This window comes from Eleginops maclovinus, chromosome 13 (genome assembly GCF_036324505.1).
Source record: "Eleginops maclovinus isolate JMC-PN-2008 ecotype Puerto Natales chromosome 13, JC_Emac_rtc_rv5, whole genome shotgun sequence".
Taxonomy (NCBI): domain Eukaryota; kingdom Metazoa; phylum Chordata; class Actinopteri; order Perciformes; family Eleginopidae; genus Eleginops; species Eleginops maclovinus.
In genome coordinates, this window is record NC_086361.1 from 2,595,731 (window position 1) to 2,618,496 (window position 22,766).

Sequence of the window (22,766 nt, forward strand, 5' to 3'; positions counted from 1 at the left end):
AACATGTATCAACATGTCCCAACTTGAGGGGCCGTATTGTTTATAATATATATGTTTTATACCTCACACAAAATGTGCTTATGTTATTGTTTACTGGTTTCTATTTGGTTGCTTTGGCAACACTGACTAACCTGAAACTTACATGCCAATAAAGCATTGTTGAATTGAATAAAATTGTCCTAAAGTACACGGACTACGGCAACATTTCAACACTCTGAAAAGTATTAGTTATCTTTGTAAAATGTGTATGGAAATGATAATTCCTAACAATAGCCTCAACTAGGGAAGGAAGCATAGTTTTATTTTGAAGTTTGGTGGAACCGGTAGTCCATGTTCTTTGTTCTCGTAATGAGCTAGGTAACCGTGTCAGTGTCCTGTCTCTCTCCCGCTGTCAGGACCCCCAGACTCCTGCCGCTGTACCGGTCGGCAGGTAGCTCTGTCTGGACTTCGTATACACACCAACACAAACACGTCGGTTTGTTGACAGCTCGGTGTCCCGCAGTTTAGGAGCTCACGGTCTGTCGACTTCTGATGCTAACAAGGAGGCTAGCTGACGGTCTGACACAAACTAAGGCTAACGTTGCTGAAGGTGAGCACGTATCTGTTGTCATGCTGGCTAACGTTACAGTACGTTAAAAACACTAATATGGTTTACTGAAATGAGTTAATAAACATTCAACTAGCTGTCATTAGATGCTAACCAATGTAATTGTTCTAGTAAACCATGCAGGTTAGCGAAGACTAAACTAAGAAACAGTGTAACATTAGCTAACCCGCATTGATGTGGACGTGGAATTGAAAGTAGTTGTTGTAACTAGGTACATTTACTCAAAACTGTATTTAAATGACTGTACTTAAGTACAGTTTTGAGGGACATGTACTTAACTTGAGTATTTAACTTGTTTGCTACTTGGTACTTCTAACCCAACTACAAATTAGAAATATTTGAAAGTGTACTTTTACTCCACTACATTTATGTAATCCCTTTAGTTTCTTTACAGATCTGGATTAATGATGGTAAATATAATCAGCCCTTAAATCAGACTTTAGTTCACCTGCAGTAAATCCAGCAGCTACCCTGCAGTATACAGAGCCATTCAAACTAGCTGCACCTTTACCAGCTCTGAGAACACTTTAATGATCAATCATTATAAAACATATCAGAGATATTATTCTGAAATGGACCAATCAAACAATGACTACTTTTACTGTCGCTACTTTAAGTATATTTCGATGCTTACACTTTTGTACTTTTACATAAGTAACATTTACAGAGTATTCCTACACTCTATTAGTTCTACTTTTATTTAAGTACAAGATCTGAGAACTTCTTCCATCTTTGGATTTAGCTCATGCTTAAATCAACTGTCTGTCTTTTTGTTTTTTGCAGATCCGAAGAGTGAATCAATGTGTTTTTGGAGTCTTTCAGAAGTTTGTCAAGCAATGATTTTATTCTGAAACGGAAATTTGGCCAACTCAACCTACTCACGTGTACTAGCCGGTGCTAACAAGCTCATTAAGCACATTTGAAGGTAATGCTCCTGAACGCAACCTTTGCAGATCCAAAGGTTGCCAGGTTAAACCAAAGACATGTAGAGGAGAGGCCCGACTTCTAAATGGCAGCAGGGGTCACCCATGGTATTCAGCTGATCTATTCCAGCACACCCACAGGTGTGTCTATGGCCTGAGGACCTATCGGCCTGAATCATTGTGAACAAGTATTACGGCTTCAGCACACAGCTGGCAGTACATGCATGCTTTCACAATAAGAGCGTGACAGTCTGATGAGCTGAGAGTCTCTGCCGTCTTAATTCAACTCCGACAAGCTCTGTGAGGAAGCATGGCAGCTGTGGTGAGCAGAACGTGGGGGTGGGTGCGTTCCTGGGTGGGCAACAGTGCTGTGTCAGAGAATAACGCAGAGGTGAGAGCCAGGGGCCAGGAGCAAGGGGTCAGCAAACAGGGCCAGAAGGGTTGGACCTCTTGGATCTGGGGAGGGTGGAGAAGCGAGAAAAGTAGTCCGGTGGAGGAGTTCTGGGAGGCGCAGGAGAAGATTCAGCCGAGAGAAATCGAAGTCCTTGGCACTACGCAACAGGAGACAAATCCAGAGTCCAGATGGTGGAATAAGTATCTCCCAACTTCCTACATTTCATGGCCAGGAATAAGCGAGCCAAGCGGACTAAGACGGAGGAAACGGGATGTAGTTTTGTGCGAAGGTGACGGGGACTTTTCCGACTATGGAACGCCTCCTCCCTCTCCCACACCTCCTTCCTCATCTCCTTTTCGACTGTTTGCTAACAGCTGGAAGGTGGACATCCTCCCAGAGCACTACGACATCTGCTTCAACTTCCTGCGCCACCTGTTCGATCTGTTCGTGGTGGGCTTCCTATGGACGGTGTCCCCCCCCACCAAGCTGATCCTGGAGGTGTTCGGGGTGCAGGGGGCGCTGAGGCTATGGCTGCACGGCATGGCCATGTTTTTCGTCTCTTCTGTCGGGATGGCGGGGTTGCTCTGGCTGATTCAGGAGTACCTCCCTCAGTTCGCCTTGATCTACGGCATCATCCAGGCCGTGGTGATCTCCGTCAGCGTGCGGCAGAGCGTGATACTTGGCGGGGAGGAGGAAGAAGAAAAAGAAGAACATGAGGAGGAGGACAAGGACACAGAGGAGCAGAAGGACACTCTGGAATGTAAAGAAAAGCTTGTGTCTGTTAAAGACAAGGTGAAAACAAGTTAAATGTGAGGTGAGGCCCCCACTTCCTGCTTCTGTTACACTTAACCATCTTGTTCTTCCTTTTCTCTGATGCTTTGCTTTATGAATGCATTTTAAAATAAGGTGATATTCCAAAAACTCTGAAATTATAAACCTCTTAATAACCATCAACCGCTGAAGCTGTGACTTTGTCCCTGCAGGTACTTTAGCTCAGGTCAGTTTCCAAGTTGACATTGACCCCATATCTTCATCCTGACTTTAGCCAGGCCAGGCGGAGCTCTGGAGGCTCTCACTCCAGTTGGGTGGACCTCACACCTCCAGGTTTTATAGAATCAAAATACCTTTATTCGTCCCACAGAGGGAACATTTACAAGCCGGTTGATCACAGGCAGCCATAGTGAACATTTCTGGACCCATAGTGACCATGATAAACAACATTTGTTTGTTTTTTGTATATATTTTTGATATCCCTTTTTTGTCAGATCATTTCCTCTATAAGGGGTCTTAATGAAAATGTGAATGGATTTTAGATTGAATATAATATATTCTTTATGGTTTATTAGAGTGCAATATTTAGGAACTTGTACTTTAGTTTCCGTTTCACCATTTAGATTTTTTTTTCACTCATTGAACATATAAATTGATGAAATATTTAACTAATAAAGTGTTGATTTGACATCTACACTTTGACTACGGCAGAGGATTAGCACTTTTTTTTGTTAGATCTGACCAAAAGTGAATTTCAAGTTAAAATTCTGACTTTTTTTGTGGCACTGATCCTCTTCCATAGTCAAACTAAGGAATAACAAATACATTTTTTCTATTATTTTATAACTGCCAGGTATATTCTATTTATCTACTTTTTGTTTATCTTAGATACCAAAATCAGTGTTTGGCCTTACAAATCCAGTATCAGTCAGGGGCTGTAACACTAACCGTAACCCTACAGATACCAGATAGAAAAACATCTCTAAACGGTAGACCAATCACAACAGAGCCGGCCAACTAACCAATCAGAGCAGACTGGGCTCTGGTTTCAGACAGAGGGTGAAAAGAGGTGCTGCAGCACAGGCAGTATGAGAAAAATAAAGAGCTTTTTGAACATTAAAGCATGGAGACATGTCACAGGAGAGGATTGGTACTTTCTGCTGTAGCTTATTCGAGTAATGAGTTCATATTTGACTTATGTTGATTTGATCATAGTGCAGGGATTACTGTTATTAAGAGAGCTGTGTTTCCTCCACAGGCGGAGGAGCTGCTGTGTGTCAGCTGATGAGGACCTCCAGCGGGACCACGCGCACACACACACACTGCTTCACCGGCTTAACAACAGTATTTGCACCTTCATTACACTCCTACAAGTTCTGCTCTTTTCACTTTATGTTTAACACTAATGAACTGCATTTCTAGATGTCTGTCCTCACCTGATGTTGATGCTGTCTCCAGAATATGGACATCACCAGGTTGAGTAACTACTACTACAGTGCCATGGATGTTGAAGGAGTAAATGTTAAGTCAAGAAGAGAAAGCATATTGAAGTGCTGCGTTTTACTCTGCTAACATTTCATTTCCTGACTTAGGGGACTACTTTTTTTATGATCTACCCTGAGACAGTTTGGGACCAGGTTATTGCCTTTGATGCATTCTGTGAAGAAATGAACATATTAAAATCCCCAAACACAGGCTAAATGTTTCAGGGAGGAGGACAGAAATGTGAATCAAGGAGCAGAATTCTGAAGGTTTTTAGTACGGCAGATATAAATCTCTTCAGCTTCAGTGAGGTAAACATTAAGAGTTGTCCATATAAAGTGAATTTGGAATCATAAGGCTCTATCCAGTCGAAGTGCACTTTAAAGCATGAGTTTCTCTTCCATCTCGGCACAAAATTGAAAGCAGGTATGAGATTGATTTGTACAAAAACTTCTAAACTACAAACCACAATATTACTTTGTGTACAGTCTGTGATTACCCTGTTCAATATGTATTTATAAGCCATCAGACCTGTGACATCACATCCCTTTTTGTGGGCGGAGCTTATTTAACAGAATGCTAACATCCAAATATGGAGACGCTCTGTGAGGAAGTAGTAACTACACCGTATCCAAGCAATGAGAAATGTTGTCTCTTAAAAATAAAAGATATCTATTTTCACATCGAAGACTATTTGAATGGAATACAATGGAGTCTTTTTCTAGGAACTAGCGTCTAACAGCCATAGATGGAGCGCTCAGCTGAGAGGGCTTTATCTTCCATATAAGTCAGCTCCGGATCCGGGTTGGTGGAAAAGCGCTAATTGAGTGCTGTTGTAAATCCGGAAATGTTGAATACCCCAAAGTTTTTTGATATAAATGTATAGTAGGGGTCCCCAGTACACAGGCTGGATGCTAACTTGCATTATGTTGGGCTGTATTGCACAATTAGCGTAAGTTGCGATAATTAGCATAAAATGTGATAATTTGCATTAATTAGCGTTATAGCATATGCAGATAATAGTTCAAATGGCTTTGCCGATTTGGACAATGTTGGGAGTGGTTTTGGGGGGTTATTGAGGATGTTGAATCAATTTCTGACAATTTTAGGATAAAAAATTGCAGTTTTAACCGTAAGATGGCCATATTTGTCCTCTTGATGTACTGATTTTGATACATTTTGGGTACATTTTAGCTGTTTTGAGTCCCCTAAAACTAGGGGACTCAAAACAGCCATTTAAAAATAAAAAAAACATAAGAAATTAATTCAACATCCTCATTAGCCACACCAAAGGTGTCCAAATCAGCCAAACCGTTTTTTTAGCTATTGTCTGCATATGCTAGTTAACGCAACTTATGCTAATTGTGCAAATTGCCCAACAAATGCAAGTTAGCATCCGGCAGTTTCTATGTGCTGGGGACCACTACTATACATTTCTATTATTAAACTTCGAGGTGCTCAACATTTCTGGGTTCACAGTGCTGGAAAGTAGACTATATAAATCATTTGTGCTGGTAAATGTGTTTTGTACTTTATATTTGTTCATATGGAAGACGTTTCTGGAAGACTTTACCACGTTCAGTGCATGATTTACTTTACATTGAGTCATATGGTCGTTGCTTGTACCATGAATCTGTTCAGAGATGTGACACTAACAATAATACCAGCAGCATATCAATGTGTCATGCTAGTTTGTTGCCTTTGGTTATGACCTGTGCCATGATGTTTGTTCAAACTTGACTTATTCCTACCAGTACGTGATTTCTGGACTTTAGTTGATGTCATGCTTTAGAGTTAAAGGTACAGCAGTGAAATAGCATGTTTTTCCTACACGTTGTATTTTAACATATTTGACTTGTATTACACATTCTCTCTACAGCATGTGTATATCATGTGTTATCTGAAGAGCTTTGTTTGTTGGCGGTATCACAGCAGATGGAAGCATTTGTGTGCACATTGTTCTTATATACAATACTAGTGTGAAAATCCAATTTTAATCAATATCAGAACCACTACATTTAAAAAAACGTATTTTGCAAGTGATTTTCAGTGTATTCCAGCGCGTAACTCTGCCATAGCAACATCAAAGTGAATATGACTCCCTTTTTTTGTTTTAAAAAGCATCCTAAACGTGGAAAAGAAATAGAATCTTAAATATTTTAAACAATCGGTCAACAGAATAAATATTTTGAAATTATAACTGTTTGAGTCTTTTTTTTATAGATAAGGGCGCTGAAATCAATGAAGACAATAATAGTTGCTGCCCTTTATTCAATTGAATGATATTGTTATTTGGACATAAAATGAAGGATTTAATGATGACACATTTTATAGAAGAAGCCTCTCTTGCACTTATTCCACTAACAAGCTGAACTCAGGTGTTCCAGTGGCACATTTTCGGCAACAATTTAATAAAAACGTCCATTTTGCTTTACATTTGATTGTAATTATGGCAGTGCTTTGCCAAAGAGAGTACACTATAAATCATTAGCACTATTCTTTTTTCATTATTGAAGTATTCATCTTTTTTGGAGAGGTTTGGGGCCACATTTGAATTTTTTTAGATAAGTGAAATTCGATTTTTGAGTTCTGAAATTAATCTCATAATTCTGACTTTAAAGTCTGAACTCAACATTTATTTAAATGTGCTTGGATCTCAGAAAGAATTCCACATGTGACCCTAAAGCGCCTCCATATTTTACAAACAATACAATATGATTTCCAAGTTGTATTTGCTAAATAACCTCATGACATTGACATTGACCTCATGTTAATTTAAGTCCCAAGAGGACTTGTGTACATCTGTGTTGCCTTTAATCATAACATATTGCAGTGACATGAACACGGATAGTCTTTGGTAAGGAAAGCTATTTTTATAAGAGCGGCGGACACACTGACTGCTGGATCTCTGCTTCTGGTATCTGTGAACTAGCTGTACTACGGTAACTGAGGCTCAATAAATGTTCTCTTTATTAAACTGTCTGATGTTCTTCATTTCCTACACACTTATGAAACACAGTATGGCATTAAAGGGCTTGAGGAGTAACGGATAAAATTATCAGGATACAGACCAGGTAACTATTCCCTTACAGTGACCTAAGAAAAAACGTTTTCAGATTACTGTTATATTTCTCAGATTTTTGGATTACTCGCAAGAATACAATGTAAACCCTAATAAACTCATTTAGTGTGTCTCTCTCTGTCAGCTGTTCTGTTCTTTTATTTAATACTGTAAGAGTGAATCTACTGCCTGAATCTGCTTCATGGTTTCTCTTTCTTTGGTTCATTTGTTCTGTTTTTAATTCAGCAGGTGAACCTATATGTTGATAAAATAGTGTGTGTGAGCTTAACTGTGTGTGTTAAACTGAAACGGAGCATTTCCTGTCAGCTCAGGTTTTATTTCTCTTCTTTAAGCTGTAGTATGTGCTCATGTGTTTCAGTGTTGGTGTGTAGGCTGCTGCTGAATCTGCTTCATGAAAGGCAGCTTTTCCTATCATACAATCACTTTGATCCTAAATATCTTGCTTTCTCCTTTTCTAAGGTCACATTGATCTGCTGTCTCACATAATACACTTAAGTTAACCCTTTAAAGCCCAAATAAAGAAAAACTTTAGCAATGTTTTTAGACTTTTCAGGTGTTGCATTTTTTTTTCCTTTTTGTAAGTTTGTATTGGGAAATGTTGTAATATTGCAAAGTCAAATTAAACAAAATAAATCTAAATAAAATGTGATGAATGTATTCCACAATAACTAAATATGTACATGTTCTAGACATTGTTATATTACAAAAACAAGTATTTGAGGCATTTTACATCAGACAAATCCTAAAACAAAGAGGTGTTGCTTGACTGAAGATTTGGAAGATGTGTGAATATATGGCCAGACGGCGGGGACCTATAAACACATTTAATACCCAATAGCATGAGGCTGAACAAAAGGACCGTTTGTCTAAGTAAATGTAGTCTTTAAAAATAAAACATTACTGACTTTTTCAGGACAACTTAAAGTGTACAACCGGGGGCCTTACGGGGTCTTATTGATATTTACTTTATTTATATGCCTTGAATTAGATATCGAGATCATCCAAAAGTAACAGAAAGTAATCAGGTTACATTACTTTTATATTTTCATACTCAGAATAGGTTAAAACTTACTGGGGAGTTCTTTTATTAAAGGTAACCCTCCCAACCCTGTATTAAACACACACGAGCCAGCTGAATCACAGATAAACTTTATTTCACATTAAGTCTGCTCTCATTATGCTAACAGTATATACAGAAAGGTGCATCACCATTACAAGAACAATGTACATATGTAACAATGTGATAGATAGCAGAGGCGGCCGAGCGGAACTCATGCTGTCACATATCTGAACCAGGACCAGAAAGATGAAGATGAAGATGAAGATGATGATGATGATGATGATGATGATGATGATGATGATGATGATGATGATGATGATGATGGAGCCTGCCTCAGGTGACTTTTGGTCATAGCTAAGACATGAGTACAGAGCCAGCACCGTCACCTGTCTGACATGTTAGTACCATTATAATAAAACTTGATGAAACACGAGGCCTGCAGAGCTCAGAGAGTCAGAGTGGACATGTAGCAGCGGGATCTAAAGGGGACTAATGGCGGCTTTGAAAAGGAAATCATTATTTGTCCACACAAATTATTTATGTTATTCACAACTCAGGACGATTAAGGGTGTCTAATCTCTGACAACAATTTTTCAGATGCCAACACGTCATTATTTCTAGGATTGTCAAGTGGATTTATCTCACCATCAATTGAGCAGAAAGATTTATAAATGTTAAAAATACAATCACTCTGTGAGGTCTCATGGAATCTAATTTAAATGAAGAAATAACACATTCAGAGTGATCTGCAAACAGTCATTACAAAAATCAACCAAATGGGTTTTTAGTTTATATTTCACACAACTTGAAGTCCTTGATGTGTCGTTTAACTGATCCAGGTTTACACGATGTTAGCCAGATAAAGTAATCCAGTTCTCCCAACACACGCCAAGACTATATTGATCAATCAGATATTTTATACTAACAGTAAACTAATGAAAGCAACGTGGTTTCAAACATGACTGGGCGATAAGTCACTGCATTTTTTATCAAACGCCCACTTTAATTTTGCAACGATGTTGTTCATTCTATTAGCGCAATGAGATTTTTGATGAGCCATCATCAGTCAAGGGGAAATAATGACTAAGTGATAACCAACACTTTACTGTAACCAAGACTTTAAACTAGATAGAGACAATCTTTTGCCTTTTTACATTTGAATATAAGACCATAGGCATATCAGGATTTGGATTTGATGGTTTTTTTTAGGTTAGGTTATCGAGGTTAATAGTGAAGGTATCTTTAGTTCTAAAAAAGTGTAGTTGTGTTAATGGTTCTTATTAAATAAGATTAATAAGATTGTAATTAAATCTCCTTATAGCTTGTTCTTAATTGATGCCATGTGTTGTAATTATTGTAATTATTGACATTGTTTTATTTATATTTGGGATTATGTCATTACTGTAAAACACCTAACAGAATCCGTTGGAAGAACTGAAAAACCCGGTGTCGTGTCAAATCATTGAGAAGTGATCATGAAGAGTGATGGTGCTGAAGCGTGTGGAGTAGGATGTTCTTCTAACAATCGTCACAATTAAAGTGAGATATACTGCTAGTATCTGCATGTTGGAATGAAACCACCATATGAATAAATGAAATGTGCTGTGAGGAGGATAACACACTCAGTCCTCACTGAGGCTGCCCTCAGACAGGAAGTACCCCTGCAGCTGGGGACACAGCTTCCTGTTTCTAACCCTCTGAGCTTTTCAGCTTTTTCTCCACGAAAAACCACAAACACTTCCTGCTGAGGAACATTTCCCAAAGGGTGACGGAGATTTAATAGGCAGTATGAAAGTGTGACAGGTGTTGGCGTGGTGATATGATGTTAAAGGGTTACAGCGGCTGCCATGCTTAGCGCTGAGTCAGCACAACATCAGCTGTACAGGAGAATCCCAAATGATCCACATCACTTCACACCCAACAGTTTTTTTCTTTGACATATTTCAGTTTATTTTGGCTATGACATCATGTTTACACGACTGCCGACCATTTTCCAAAGCTCAAAGCTCATCTCTGTGAAGGCTTGTTTTCTTCTACTGAACATTGGGCGGTGATTACATATATTTACATTTATACATAAAACTGTGAAGCCAATTTGTTGTTATTAAATGTTTCTGGACTACACAAACCATTTAATAAAGAGAATGTGTCAACCCTGACCCTACATTCTCACTAAATGATTAATAAATAAACTAAGAAACAGGAATTTTCAATAAAGCTGAACTGATTTGAAGAGGATTACAGCCACATGAGAAAGGTTTTGGGATGTGACCAAAAGTAAACCAATGTGGAGTTCTGGCTTTTTTCTCTGAATTCTCGACTTAAATCTCAGAGTTCTGACTTTTTCCTGATGTGGCCAAAAGTAAGAAACAAATTTGAGTTGTGATATATGACAATATAAACGGACAGTGTCTTTAACCAACGAGGGGACGTCTTCCTCTCTTTACAAACAAACAGGAAGTATTTTCAAATGTCTTCTTCAGGTCATCAAGACGATTTTATCTTAAACTTCAGGGGAAACTGCACTTTTGGAAGGACACTCTTTATTTGTATGGACAAAAACAAAGTCAACTGATATTACAAGGTATAAATAACCAACCAATAGACCAATGCTGTCTGTTCGTCCCATAATTCTGAGAAAGCAAACTTTTGGCCACATCCTAACAACTTTTTTTCTCATGTTCAAATATGGCCATGATCCTCTTCCTTGGATTCACTTGTAGAGAAAATCAATCATCAACTATTTAGATGATTTCATTCTGCTCATGTGTTCAGTCTCTGCAGTGTGTTAGGAAGAAGTGTGTTCTCTTTGTCATACAAACTGCATATCTGAATAATGTTCGTCACCTTGAGTCGTGGAGAGCGTGAGAGACGTTCTTCCCTTTCTTCCCATGTTATGTACAAATATTACTGCTAATAATTAAGACAATACTCAGCAAAAGAAGAAAACAGTTGCAGCGCTCTGACAGAGACAGAGCCAGCATGGCGTTCCTATGGTGATCACACACCTCAGAGTTTACTGTCAGCAGAGTGAAGTGAATGGATGTCAATGGAAATCTTTTCAAATATACCGGCATGCTTTGGAAAATGCTCAGCAGTGAGAGTGATCTGCAGTAAAGGAGATAAAACATGCAGAAAGACTGGCCTTTATCCTTCTATACACATTTAACATGTATTCCGTGTGATGCATGTCACTGTGCATGCTTTTTTGGGGGGGAGCAGGGTGTGTGATTATGCTGACTCAGTGATCCCTGTCTGTGCTGCTTCCTCTGCAGCTCAGTGATGGACTAAACTAAAAAAAAAAGAAGAGTGCAGTTTGTACGTGTCATTGCCGTGGCGAGACCCCCCCCACATTAGTGGCTGTGTGACCCCCCAGAGTTTGGAGGCACCGTTGCCCCCCCGCCCCCCGTCTGTCCGTTATCTCTCCTGCCGTGGCCAAGGATGCAGTGAGCGCTGCCGCATCCTTCGTCGTCGTCCTCTCCCTCGCTCTCGGAGGACGACTCTCCGAACTGTCGGGGCTTCTCGTAGATACAGCAGCCTGCGACACACACACACACACACACACACACACACACACACACACACACACACACACACACACACACACACACACACACACACACACACACACACACACACACACACACACAATCAATACACAGCATGTTCAAACACTTCCATCACAAATAGAAACTAAAGTGAGTGTGTGGTAAAAATAGCTATCAGCACTTTGATGTGATGAATCCAGCAGAGCAGCAGGAAGAGGACATTTAAACTCTGTAATACCCGTGTGTGGAGGAGGGAAACATGTGTTTGAGTTCAAATATTAATTGCAATCTGAAGTAAAAGTCAGTAATAAAAGGATTTTGAGATTTTTCCACGTAATCCTAATCCACCACACCATTTAATCATTTTTAACTCTAATCTGTTTGTCAGTTGTCCCTCACTAAATGTTTTAGCTCCTTCATGCATGTGATATGTTGTTATTTTAAAGGTTAAAGTAATCATCATTTGGCAGGTAAACTGTAGGCTACTGTGCATGTGCTAGGACAGTATTTAAGATTGATTTTATTTTGGAATATGGCAGAAAATAGGCTCTTGGGCAAACACAATTTATGTTTAACAGGTGTCGTTCAGCAGCATAATCTCCACATATTAACACCACTTTATGATTTTTGAAGCACAAATGCAATCACCAGCAGCAGAAAGCTAACGTTAGGCTATAAGGGAACTACAGCACGGTCACATGACCTCAGGTCCCCACTGCTAAGCTAAAGGCGGCTAATGTTGGACCAAAAAGGAACTACAGCACTGTCACGATATTACCAACACTAAGCTAAATGTGGATCATGTTGGGTGTGATGACGTGTCGTTTTCTCTTTTAGACACTTGTTAGCAACCACTGTTTTGAAGACACGCATTATCTCCATATCAGTTTGTGCTGATGAGGACTCACATTTGGAGGACCTTCTTCCGAGGTGCTCATTGTCGACGGTGTCACTGGACCACTCCACCTTCTTCTCTGTCTTCCTCTTCCTCAGCTTGATTGTCAGGCTGCGTCCCTCCTGTAACACATGACAGGTCTGCTTATAGCGAAGAAAAACAGGGATTTCATGACGTGGCATCATCGAGAAACTAGCTCCGAACTCAAAACATTCACTGATTTTCACATGGCATTAGGGTGTAAATGCAAAATTAGAATAAAGGTTTGAAAAAAATCTAAAGTAAGCTATCAACAGGGGACATTCAAGATGACTCTTCTGTTCCCTTTAAGCAAATTGTCTGGTGCTCAACTGTAGTTGTAAGAACCAGAAATCCTTTATCCATCCAATAGCTAAAAAAAGCATTTAAAAAGTAAGTCAACATCGATGTCTAATATGTATATATTGCAGTGTTACTTCACAGCAGTGTTGTTCCAGACTTAAGTAGGGAAGTAGCAGCTAGAAGCAACAATATTCACTTCTAAAAAATGAATATAATGTATATTACACATGAGCAGTGTCATTACCTAACAGTATAGTTACAGTGTGTGTGTGTGTGTGTGTGTGTGTGTGTGTGTGTGTGTGTGTGTGTGTGTGTGTGTGTGTGTGGTGGTCTACCAGGGGTCATATTGAATTAAGATGATCAGCATTTAATCAACACCTGCTGGTGGACCTAGGTATGATTGAAAAGATGTGAGGCAAATAAAAGCTCAGCAGTGGTTCGGCTTGGGAACCAATTGGTCTCTGGTGAAGGTCCCAGTACAGGCCAGTTCACCTTCGGGGGCCCTGACACCAGACCCCAAACTGGTCCAGGACGGCCCCTTTTGCTCTGACCCCTTTGTGCATATGCGTTTTACAAGCCTTATCTGTATAGGTCCTGTTTGCATGTGTGTAATTAGACAGTAAATGTGTAATAAAGAGTAAAGGTTCAGCTGAACACTCATGTCTCATCATCTTCTTATCTAAAATATAACTATAAACTGAGGCAATACAATCTCAAGTAATTGGAAATAAGGACCATGACCAAACTGGAACAGACCCAGGCCCAGGCAGAAGCACATGATTACTACATATATAACACATTATTATTGAAGTGATGACCACAATAATGTACAAATCATTTTTATAAAATTAATACAATTATTTTAAAATATCTTGTGATTAAAATGGACATTGGACTATGAAAATGTGTAACAAGAGTAATAACTGAACTGAACACTTGTCATGTATGTCATCTTCTTATCTTAAACACATGTATTACCTGAGGCAATACAATCTCCAGTCATTGGAACTAAGGACCAAAGAGCAAGCCAGAAACAACAGACCTCAACAGACTTCACGCTCACTGTCACACCCTGAACTCGCGCTGTCATTTTACAGGAGATGAACACATTAGGCCCGGTAGCTTCATCAGGCAGACATACAGGCGTACTATAGAGAGACAGAGTGCCTGCTAATAGCTTCAAACAGAGCTAGCTGCTAGCCACTGTTAGCTAGAAGAATTCCCGGTACCTGCTGGGGCGGCGGCGGTGTGCTCGTCTGAACAGTCTCGGTTATCGTCTCACTCGATGTCCCGGGAACCTCCGCCATCCCTGGAGCTGCTCTGCTAACGCAACCGTTAGCTAGCTATAAAATACCAAGAACCGGAGTGGACTGTCAGTGATAGACAGCGTTTGTAATGTGACGTTAACGGCTATAATAGCACACTGTGGTTTTTAAAATCCCAAAGTGAATTAAGCTTGTTGACTAGAAAATTATGAGGCGTTCAACAGTGCGCTGAGATTTTGCTAACACAGAGTCAAGCTGCAGGAGGTGCTGGTTAGAATGTAACCGGAAGTTGAAGTGTTCAGGTCAAAACTATTATCAGCTATTAGTCACATAAATAAAAATCAACCCCAAATCCCTGTGGGATGTCATAATAGTTTGTATTCAATTAACCACCTTTATAAAAATAATATTGCATTCTTTGGTGGACATAATTAAAACATGACATTTTATTTTCTAAAGTAAACAGGATGCTCCGTGCAGTAGTAGTGTTGAGGGGAAGATATTTACAGACGGACAGCGGTCACTTCCGGGTGCACCGTGAAGTTTAACAGTCCGTCCACAAACAGCATCCACATGCTGAGAATGATAGCAAAACATTATTAACACAAAGTGATATGAAATGACAATTATTATACGAGCGTATACAACATTGTAATGTTTATATGTAGTTAGCCACACAATAAAAATGCACTTTCCCGGGATCACAATGACGAAGTGGCTCAGTTAGAAGGTCGTTGATGGCACAGTAAGTCAACCTAAAGCCAGTTTAAATACTATCTGTCATCGCATATAATTATTTTAACTAATAATTTATTAAAAAGGTTCTCGGAATTAAAATGCCATGTCTGTGGTTGTGTTTGAGGATGTGGAGGGCAGGTCGTGTCCTGGCTGTGCGGCTCGGGGGCCGAGGAGCAGCCAGGTTGTGTTCAGGGACCCCCCCTAAACCTCCAGCCTCCTCTGCAGCCTCCCTCCTCTCTTTCCGGCCCCAATCACAGAAACAGAGGCGTAGACGGGAGCGGGAGGAGGCCATACTGACAGGTCAACACAGTGTAAGTAGAAAATAACAATGTTAAAAAACCTTCTCATTGTGCCCTGACATTGTAGGAAAGCTAGGCTGGGTTGTGTAATGCAATATCCATTGATGGCCTGTCAAAACTGGAGCATTCGAATGAGTAAAAGCCTGGAGTTCATGTTCAGTCGTATGATAATGTTGGATTTACATGTGGAACTCTTGGTATAGCATTTACAAGCTCTAGGTATTACATCGTACAGTTAAATAAAACCAAATGTGCAGCTTCAACAAAGGTTGTGTTGGACCCAGAAAACAATGTATCCCATATTGCAACATGATATCCTCTTTCCTTAGACGCTTCCTGCTTGGTTTGTATTGAAGGCTCTCATATTCGTAGTCTTTTTGTGCAATTTAAGATTAGTTTAAATATGTCACTATTACATAATCGAAGTTATTTTCTAAATGTAGAGTCGGTCACATAAACAATGCTGATTTTTGTTGTTGTCCTCTGTCAGTGTCTAAACAATGTCAGAATTAGAAAACCTTTATTCATCCCATAAAGGCAAATTTACAGTGTTGCAGCAAAAGTAAAAAGCAAAAAATAGCAAAATATTGATTAAGAGGCATGCATAAAATATTTAAAAAATAACAATAAAAATTACACAAATGACAATTTACAAGATACACATCCAGGTGGACTAAAAAAGAAAAGTATAAAAATAAATAAATAAGTGTTGCATGTATCAGGAGTGCAGGGGTGTCAAACTCAAGTCCCATGGGCCAAATCAAGTGTATCATACATTTAATGCTGCTTTATATGATATATTATAATGCTTGATCTAAAAAAAACAAAAACTTTATTATTCACTTAAAAAATATGTTGATCTCTGATTGACGAGATAAAATGAGGCTAACTTACTCTCATAAATTCATGGGATTTGTGTAATGGTAAGAAAGGGAAATGTAAGTGTGCACCCAAAGACACTTGCTTTCAGGGAGATATTAATTAGGTTATAACTTAAACCAATAATGATCCAATGCAGAGCAATTATGTAATATAATACATTATTTGATATATTAGATATGTATATTTCTAAAGTCTTAAAGGTATAACCGGCCCTTTGAGGGCAATCATAATGCTAATGTTGAGTTTGACACCCCTGAAGTAGTGTGATAGCAGCCAGGTAACGCTAGACGTATATATTGCAGGAGTTGAATCGTTTAACTAAGAGACAGCAGCCAGTAGTAATAATCATTATAAGGCGTAAATAGTTCAACGATTCAACTATATATACATATATATATTTTTTTTTACCGGAGCTGTATATATATATATATATATATATATATATGTATATACAGCTCCGGTAAAAATGAGGAGACCACACTTAAATCTTTATCTCTACATGTATGACTGACATTCCAGTGTCTGTTGAATTCCAACAAGGAGAAAAAATATCAGTAGTTTATAGAATACAATACTACAAAAAATGAAAATGCTGAAGTGGGGCTGTGTATATATATATATATATATATATATATTGCACATCAGGGGTATTTAAGTCTATGTGTGTGGGAGTCTACCAGGGGAGGGGTGGTTGTACAGTCTGACCGCTGCAGGAAGGAAGGACCTGCGGTATCTCTCTGTGAGACACCGCGGGTGCAGCAGCCTGTCACTGAAGGAGCTGCACAGTGCGTACAGGGTTTCCTGGAGGGGGTGGGACACATAGTCCAGCAGGGAGGACAACTTGGCGGCCATTCTCCTGTCTCCCACCACCTCCACAGTGTCCGGAGGACTCCCCAGCACAGAGCTGGCCTTCCTTAATAGTCTGTTCAGTCGCTTCCTGTCAGCAGCCAAGATGCTGCAGCCCCAGCAGGCCACACCATAGAACATTCCAGAGGCCACCACAGAGTCATAGAGGGTCTGCAGGAGGGCCCCCTGCAGGTCTGTACAACTAACACAGCTGTGATGTTTGTGTTCCAGCCTGCTGAAGATGGAGCTCTGAACTGGACTGAGAAGCAGCGGATCGAGTACACTGCTCACACCGCTCCGGGGTCAAAGAAAGGTGAGGCACTAACTGTCACCGCACACGCTTGTCTCCTGTCTCTCTACAGACTTTATAAAGCTGTGTCTTCTCTGCAGACACCAGCCTGCCGTTCCCCTCTTCCTACAGTCCGGAGTACGTGGAGTCCAGCTGGTACCAGTGGTGGGAGAAGGAGGGGTTCTTCAGTCCGGAGCAACATGTGAGGTTTAGAGAACTAACGGCACATCACAGAGGGACGACTGCTGAAACAAGGCTGTCGTCACTAAACCAAAGCTATGGCTCTATTATTAGAACATTTCCTATTCACCCCTCTCCTGAACCACTTGTTTTCTTACTCCTGGGTACTATTGTTTCACTGTACATGGTTATAGTCTTACATTTCTATGCAGATAGTACCCAATTAACTCCTCCCCTTACCCCGAATGACAGTGTTGCATCTTTCTCCAGCCCATTGAGGATATACAGTGGAGGAAATAAGTATTTGATCCCCTGCCGATTTAGTTAGTTTACCCACTTCCAAAGAACTGAACTCTCTATACTTTTAATGGTAGGTTTATTTTAACAGTGAGAGACAGAATATAAAAACAAAATCCAGAGAACCAGCACCTTATCGTGGTGGAGAGGTTTGTGTGCCCCGATGAACCTGGGGGCTGTGTTGTCTGGAACCTTGTGTTCCTGGTAGGGTCTCCCATGGCAAATTGGTCTCAGGTAAGGGGCCAGACTAAGATTGGTCCAAAAGACCTCATGAAAAACACACTTGAAAGCGAGGATACTTGGCCTGGAGGAAGCCCGGGGTCCCCTTCTGGAGCCAGACCCAGAAGGAGGACTCGTCTGTGAACGTCTGGTGGCCGGGTTTGCCACAGAGCCCGAAAAAGCAACGTGGGCAACACCTCCGCTTCCCCGTCCCACGGGCCCACCACCTACGGGAAACAGCGATGGGGTCGGGTGCGCTCAAGGTCTTAGGTGCCTCAAGGGGCGATAACCCTCAAACCTCCTGGTGGACACCGGTGGTCACCGGTGGTCAGGGAAGCCGTCTGACTGAAGAAGGAGGCCTTCCGGGATATGTTATCCCTGGGCACGCCTGACGCAGTTGCAAGGTATCGACAGGACCGAAGGGCAGCAGCCTCAGCCATAGCCGAGGCAAAGCAGCGGGTGTGAGAGAAGTTCGGGGAAGCCATGGAGAAGGACTTTCGGTCGGCACCAAAGTTGTTCTGGAAAACCGTCCGACACCTCAGGAGGGGGAAGCAGGGAACCATCCAAGCTGTGTACAGTAAGGAAGGGACGCTGTTGACCTCAACTGATAAGGTGTTAGGGCGGTGGAAGGAACACTTTGAGGAACTCCTGAATCCGACAACTCCGCCCTCTATGTTAGAGGCGGAGCTGGAGTATGAAGGGGGATCAACTCCAATCTCACAGGGGGAAATCACTGATGTAGTTAAACAGCTCCACAGTGGCAAAGCCCCGGGGGTGGATGAGATCCGGCCAGAAATGCTGAAGGCTCTGGGTGTTGAGGGACCGTCATGGTTGACACGTCTCATCAACATTGCGTGGAAGTCGGAAACCGTACCGAAGGGAGATCAGAGGGTGTGTGCCAATTACAGAGGCATCACATTACTCAGCCTCCCCGGGAAAGTTTACTGTAAGGTGCTGGAAAGGAGGGTCTGGCCGATTGTCGAACCTCAGATTGAGGAGGAACAATGCGGTTTTCGTCCTGGTCGTGGAACGACGGACCAGCTTTTCACTCTCGCAAGAATCCTGGAGGGGCCCTGGGAGTACGCTCATCCGGTCTACATGTGCTTTGTGGATTTGGAGAAGGCGTATGACCGGGTTCCCAGGGAGATACTGTGGGAGGTGCTATGGGAGTATGGGGTGAGGGGGTCTCTACTCAGGGCCATTCAATCTCTGAACTCCCAAAGCGAGAGCTGTGTCCGGGTCCTCGGTAGCACGTCGGACCGATTTCCGGTGAGGGTTGGCCTCCGCCAGGGCTGCGCTTTGTCACCAATCCTGTTTGTGATATTCATGGACAGGATTTCGAGGCGTAGTCGTGGGGGAGGGGGTCTGCAGTTCGGTGGGCTAAGGATTGCACCTCTGCTTTTTGCAGATGATGTGGTCCTAATGGCTTCATCGGTCTGTGACCTTCAGCACTCACTGGATCGGTTCGCAGCCGAGTGTGAAGCGGCTGGGATGAGGATCAGCACCTCCAAATCTGAGGCCATGGTTCTCAGCAGGAAACCGATGGACTGTCCACTCCAGGTAGGGAATGAAGCCTTACCCCAAGTGAAGGAGTTCAAGTATCTCGGGGTCTTGTTCTCGAGTGAGGGAACAATGGAGCGTGAGATGGGCCGGAGAATCGGAGCAGCAGGAGCGGTACTGCAGTCGCTTTACCGCACCATTGTGATGAAAAGAGAGCTGAGTCAGAAGGCAAAGCTCTCTGTCTACCGGGCCATCTTCGTTCCTACTCTCACCTATGGTCATGAAGGATGCGTCATGAACCGAAAGAACCAGCGGCCGAAATGGGATTTCTCCGCAGGGTGGCTGGCATCTCCCTTAGGGATAAGGTGAGATGTTCAGTCATCTGGGAGGGACTCGGAGTAGAACCGCTGCTCCTTCGCGTTGAAAGGAGCCAGTTGAGGTGGTTCGGGCACCTAGTGAGGATGCCACCTGGGCGCCTCCCTAGGGAGGTGTTCCAGGCACGTCCAGCTGGGAAGAGCCCGAGGGGTAGACCTAGGACCAGGTGGAGGGATTATATCTCTTCGCTGGCCTGGGAGCGCCTTGTAATCCCCCAGTCAGAGCTGGTTGATGTGGCCAGGGAAAGAGAAGTTTGGGGCTCTCTGCTGGAGCTGTTACCTCCGCGACCCTGACGGATAAGCAGGAGAAGATGGATGGATGTAAATTTTAAAAAACATATAAATTAATTAGCGTTTAATTGGGGGAAATAAGTATTTGATCCCCTTGCAAAACAGGCCTTAGTTCTTGGTAGAGAAAGCCTTGTTGGACAGCACAGAGGTCAGATGCTTCTTGTAGTTGGTCACCAGGTTTGCTCACATCTCAGGAGGGATTTCGGTCCTCTCCTCTCTGCAGATCCTCTCAAAATCCTTTAGGTTGGGAGGCAGATGCTTGGCAACTGGAAGCTTCAGCTCCCTCCACAGATTTTCTATGGGATGGAGGTCCGGAGACTGGCTAGGCCCCTCCATCACCTTAGTGGGCTTCTTCTGTAGCCACTCCTTAGTTGCTTTGGCCGTACGTTTTGGGTCATTGTCGTGCTGGAAGACCTATCCATGTCCCATTTCCAGTGTCTCACCAAGCTGCTTGCTGGTGGTCTTGTCTTCTATCCCAGCCTTGTGCTGGTCTACAATCTTGTCCCTGATGCCCTTAGACATTAGTTCCACCATGATCATAGACCTGTCTCTGGTCTTGTCCTCGGTGGAGAGGTTGTAATCAGATTTATTGACTGTGGACAGGTGTCTTTTATCCAGGTAAAGACATCAGGAGTACTTTCTTAAAGCAAGAGGACTTATTTAACCGCTCCGTGAGAGACAGAATCCTTGTTGGTGGCAAGGGGATCAAATACTTATTTCCCCCAATTAAACGCTAATTAATTTATATCGTTTTTTTTAATCTACATTTCTGGATTTGTTTTTTATATTCTGTCTCTCACTGTTAAAATAAACCTACCATTAAAAGTATAGACTGTTCATTTCTTTGGAAGTGGGCAAACTTACAAAATCGGCAGGGGATCGAATACTTATTTCACTGTTAAAAAGTGGTCACACATGGCTCATTGATCTCCTCACTTAAATAAACTCTCTAAGTTTGGTTGCAGGGGCTGACCCATGTCATTTTGTGATGTCCCTCCCCTCAGGAGAGGTTACCTCACGCTTTGGATCAAACCTTCTCTCTGTGTATCCCCCCCCCTAACGTGACGGGCAGTCTGCACCTGGGCCACGCTCTGACTGTGGCTGTGGAGGACGCTCTGGTCCGATGGTAAGGCCTCACACACCTGCAGCATGCTGTGTGGAGGGTCATGTTGATGTGCTGACTGAGTGTGTGTGTCCACCAGGCGCAGGATGCAGGGCCACAGAGTGCTGTGGGTCCCGGGGTGTGACCACGCAGGGATCGCAACACAGGTAGGACGACTTCTCTTCCTCCATCACATGGCATTTAAGGGATTGGCTCATATTATCTCAGTGGGAACACTGGTTCAGTCCCTCTGAGGCTTTCTCTTATTGAGCAAAAAAAGGATATAAAGCAACCAGTCATGCCTGTACTGTAACTGTACTATGTACTATTTTACGGACTTGCACTTATATCTTGTCTAATAATTGTTCCTGCAGGTCTCAGCATGCACATCTGCCCTGTTATACTTTATAACCCCCATTTCATGGCATGTCTCAAAGCCTTTTAATCATGACGAATATTAATATTATATTTTTATTGTCAGATGCACCATCGATACAGTGCAGTTATGGCAACACAATCTTAGGTCCTGATCATCCAACAATGCAGCATATTATAAATAAGACATAAGACAATAATAAAATAAAGATAACAGAATGATAAAATAAAACTAAAAATAGTGCAAAATGAAACACAGTAGTTTAAATTAGAGTAAAATAGTGAAGGTGTTTTGTTAGATCAGTCTATAAGTAGTGCAGATATATACGTATATACAGTTTGTCCAAAAAAGAATTTAGTCAGCCACCAATTGTGCAAGTTCTCCCATTTAAAAAGATGAGAGAGGCCTGTAATTTTTATCATAGGTACACTTCAACTATGAGAGACAGAATGGGGGAAACAATCCAGGAAATCACTGTCTGATTTTTAAAGAATTTATTGGTAAATTCCTCGGTAAATTAAGTATTTGGTCACCTACAAACAAGCAAGATTTCTGGCTCTCACAGACCTGTAACTTCTTCTTTAAGAGGCTCCTCTGTCCTCCACTCGTTACCTGTATTAATGGCACCTTTTTGAACTCGTTATCAGTATAAAAGACACCTGTCCACAACCTCAAACAGTCATACTCCAAACTCCACTATGGCCAAGACCAAAGAGCTGTCAAAGGAGACCAGAGACAAAATTGTAGACCTGCACCAGGCTGGGAAAACTGAATCTGCAATAGGTAAGCAGCTTGGTGTGAAGAAATCAACTGTGGGAGCAATTATTAGAAAATGGAAGACATACAAGACCACTGCTAATCTCCCTCGATCTGGGGCTCCACGCAAGATCTCACCCCGTGGGGTCAAAATGATCACAAGAACGGTGAGCAAAAATCCCAGAACCACACGGGGGGACCTAGTGAATGACCTGCAGAGAGCTGGGACCAAAGTAACAGAGGCTACCATCAGTAACACACTACGCCGC

General features: G+C 41.8%; 3 protein-coding genes across 3 annotated transcripts in view; 2 read left to right on the forward strand and 1 right to left on the reverse strand.

Annotated features, from left to right (window-relative positions):
- Positions 1-316: 316 nt before the first annotated feature.
- Positions 317-7,154, forward strand: c13h6orf47 (chromosome 13 C6orf47 homolog). Its single transcript, XM_063899482.1, has 3 exons — positions 317-589; positions 1,391-2,738; positions 3,954-7,154. Exon 2 carries the CDS (start codon positions 1,841-1,843, stop codon positions 2,729-2,731), a length of 891 nt encoding a protein of 296 aa, XP_063755552.1. The 5' UTR covers positions 317-589; positions 1,391-1,840; the 3' UTR covers positions 2,732-2,738; positions 3,954-7,154.
- A 1,237-nt stretch (positions 7,155-8,391) lies between these two features.
- ppp1r11 (protein phosphatase 1, regulatory (inhibitor) subunit 11) lies at positions 8,392-14,630 on the reverse strand. Its single transcript, XM_063898979.1, has 3 exons — positions 14,313-14,630; positions 12,776-12,884; positions 8,392-11,857 (listed from the first exon to the last, which is right to left on the reverse strand). Exons 1-3 carry the CDS (start codon positions 14,388-14,390, stop codon positions 11,673-11,675), a joined length of 372 nt encoding a protein of 123 aa, XP_063755049.1. The 5' UTR covers positions 14,391-14,630; the 3' UTR covers positions 8,392-11,672.
- A 222-nt stretch (positions 14,631-14,852) lies between these two features.
- The window catches only part of vars2 (valyl-tRNA synthetase 2, mitochondrial), a 36,387-nt gene continuing 28,473 nt past the window's right edge, over positions 14,853-22,766 (forward strand). Inside the window, exons 1-6 of the mRNA XM_063898978.1 lie at positions 14,853-15,093; positions 15,211-15,397; positions 17,345-17,426; positions 17,504-17,604; positions 21,268-21,389; positions 21,466-21,532. Of these exons, the coding sequence (XP_063755048.1) occupies positions 15,086-15,093; positions 15,211-15,397; positions 17,345-17,426; positions 17,504-17,604; positions 21,268-21,389; positions 21,466-21,532 (567 nt within the window). The 5' untranslated portion in view covers positions 14,853-15,085. The remainder of the gene's footprint in view (positions 15,094-15,210; positions 15,398-17,344; positions 17,427-17,503; positions 17,605-21,267; positions 21,390-21,465; positions 21,533-22,766) is intronic.

Coding starts and splice junctions, on each gene's coding strand:
- c13h6orf47 (XM_063899482.1), top strand. CDS start 1,841: ATGGCAGCTGTGGTGAGCAGAACGTGGGGGTGGGTGCGTTCCTGGGTG.
- ppp1r11 (XM_063898979.1), bottom strand. CDS start 14,390: ATGGCGGAGGTTCCCGGGACATCGAGTGAGACGATAACCGAGACTGTT. Junction 12,885..14,312: donor CACCGCCGCCGCCCCAGCAG/GTACCGGGAATT, acceptor CATGTGTTACAG/GAGGGACGCAGCCTGACAAT. Junction 11,858..12,775: donor CGGAAGAAGGTCCTCCAAAT/GTGAGTCCTCAT, acceptor TGTGTGTCGCAG/GCTGCTGTATCTACGAGAAG.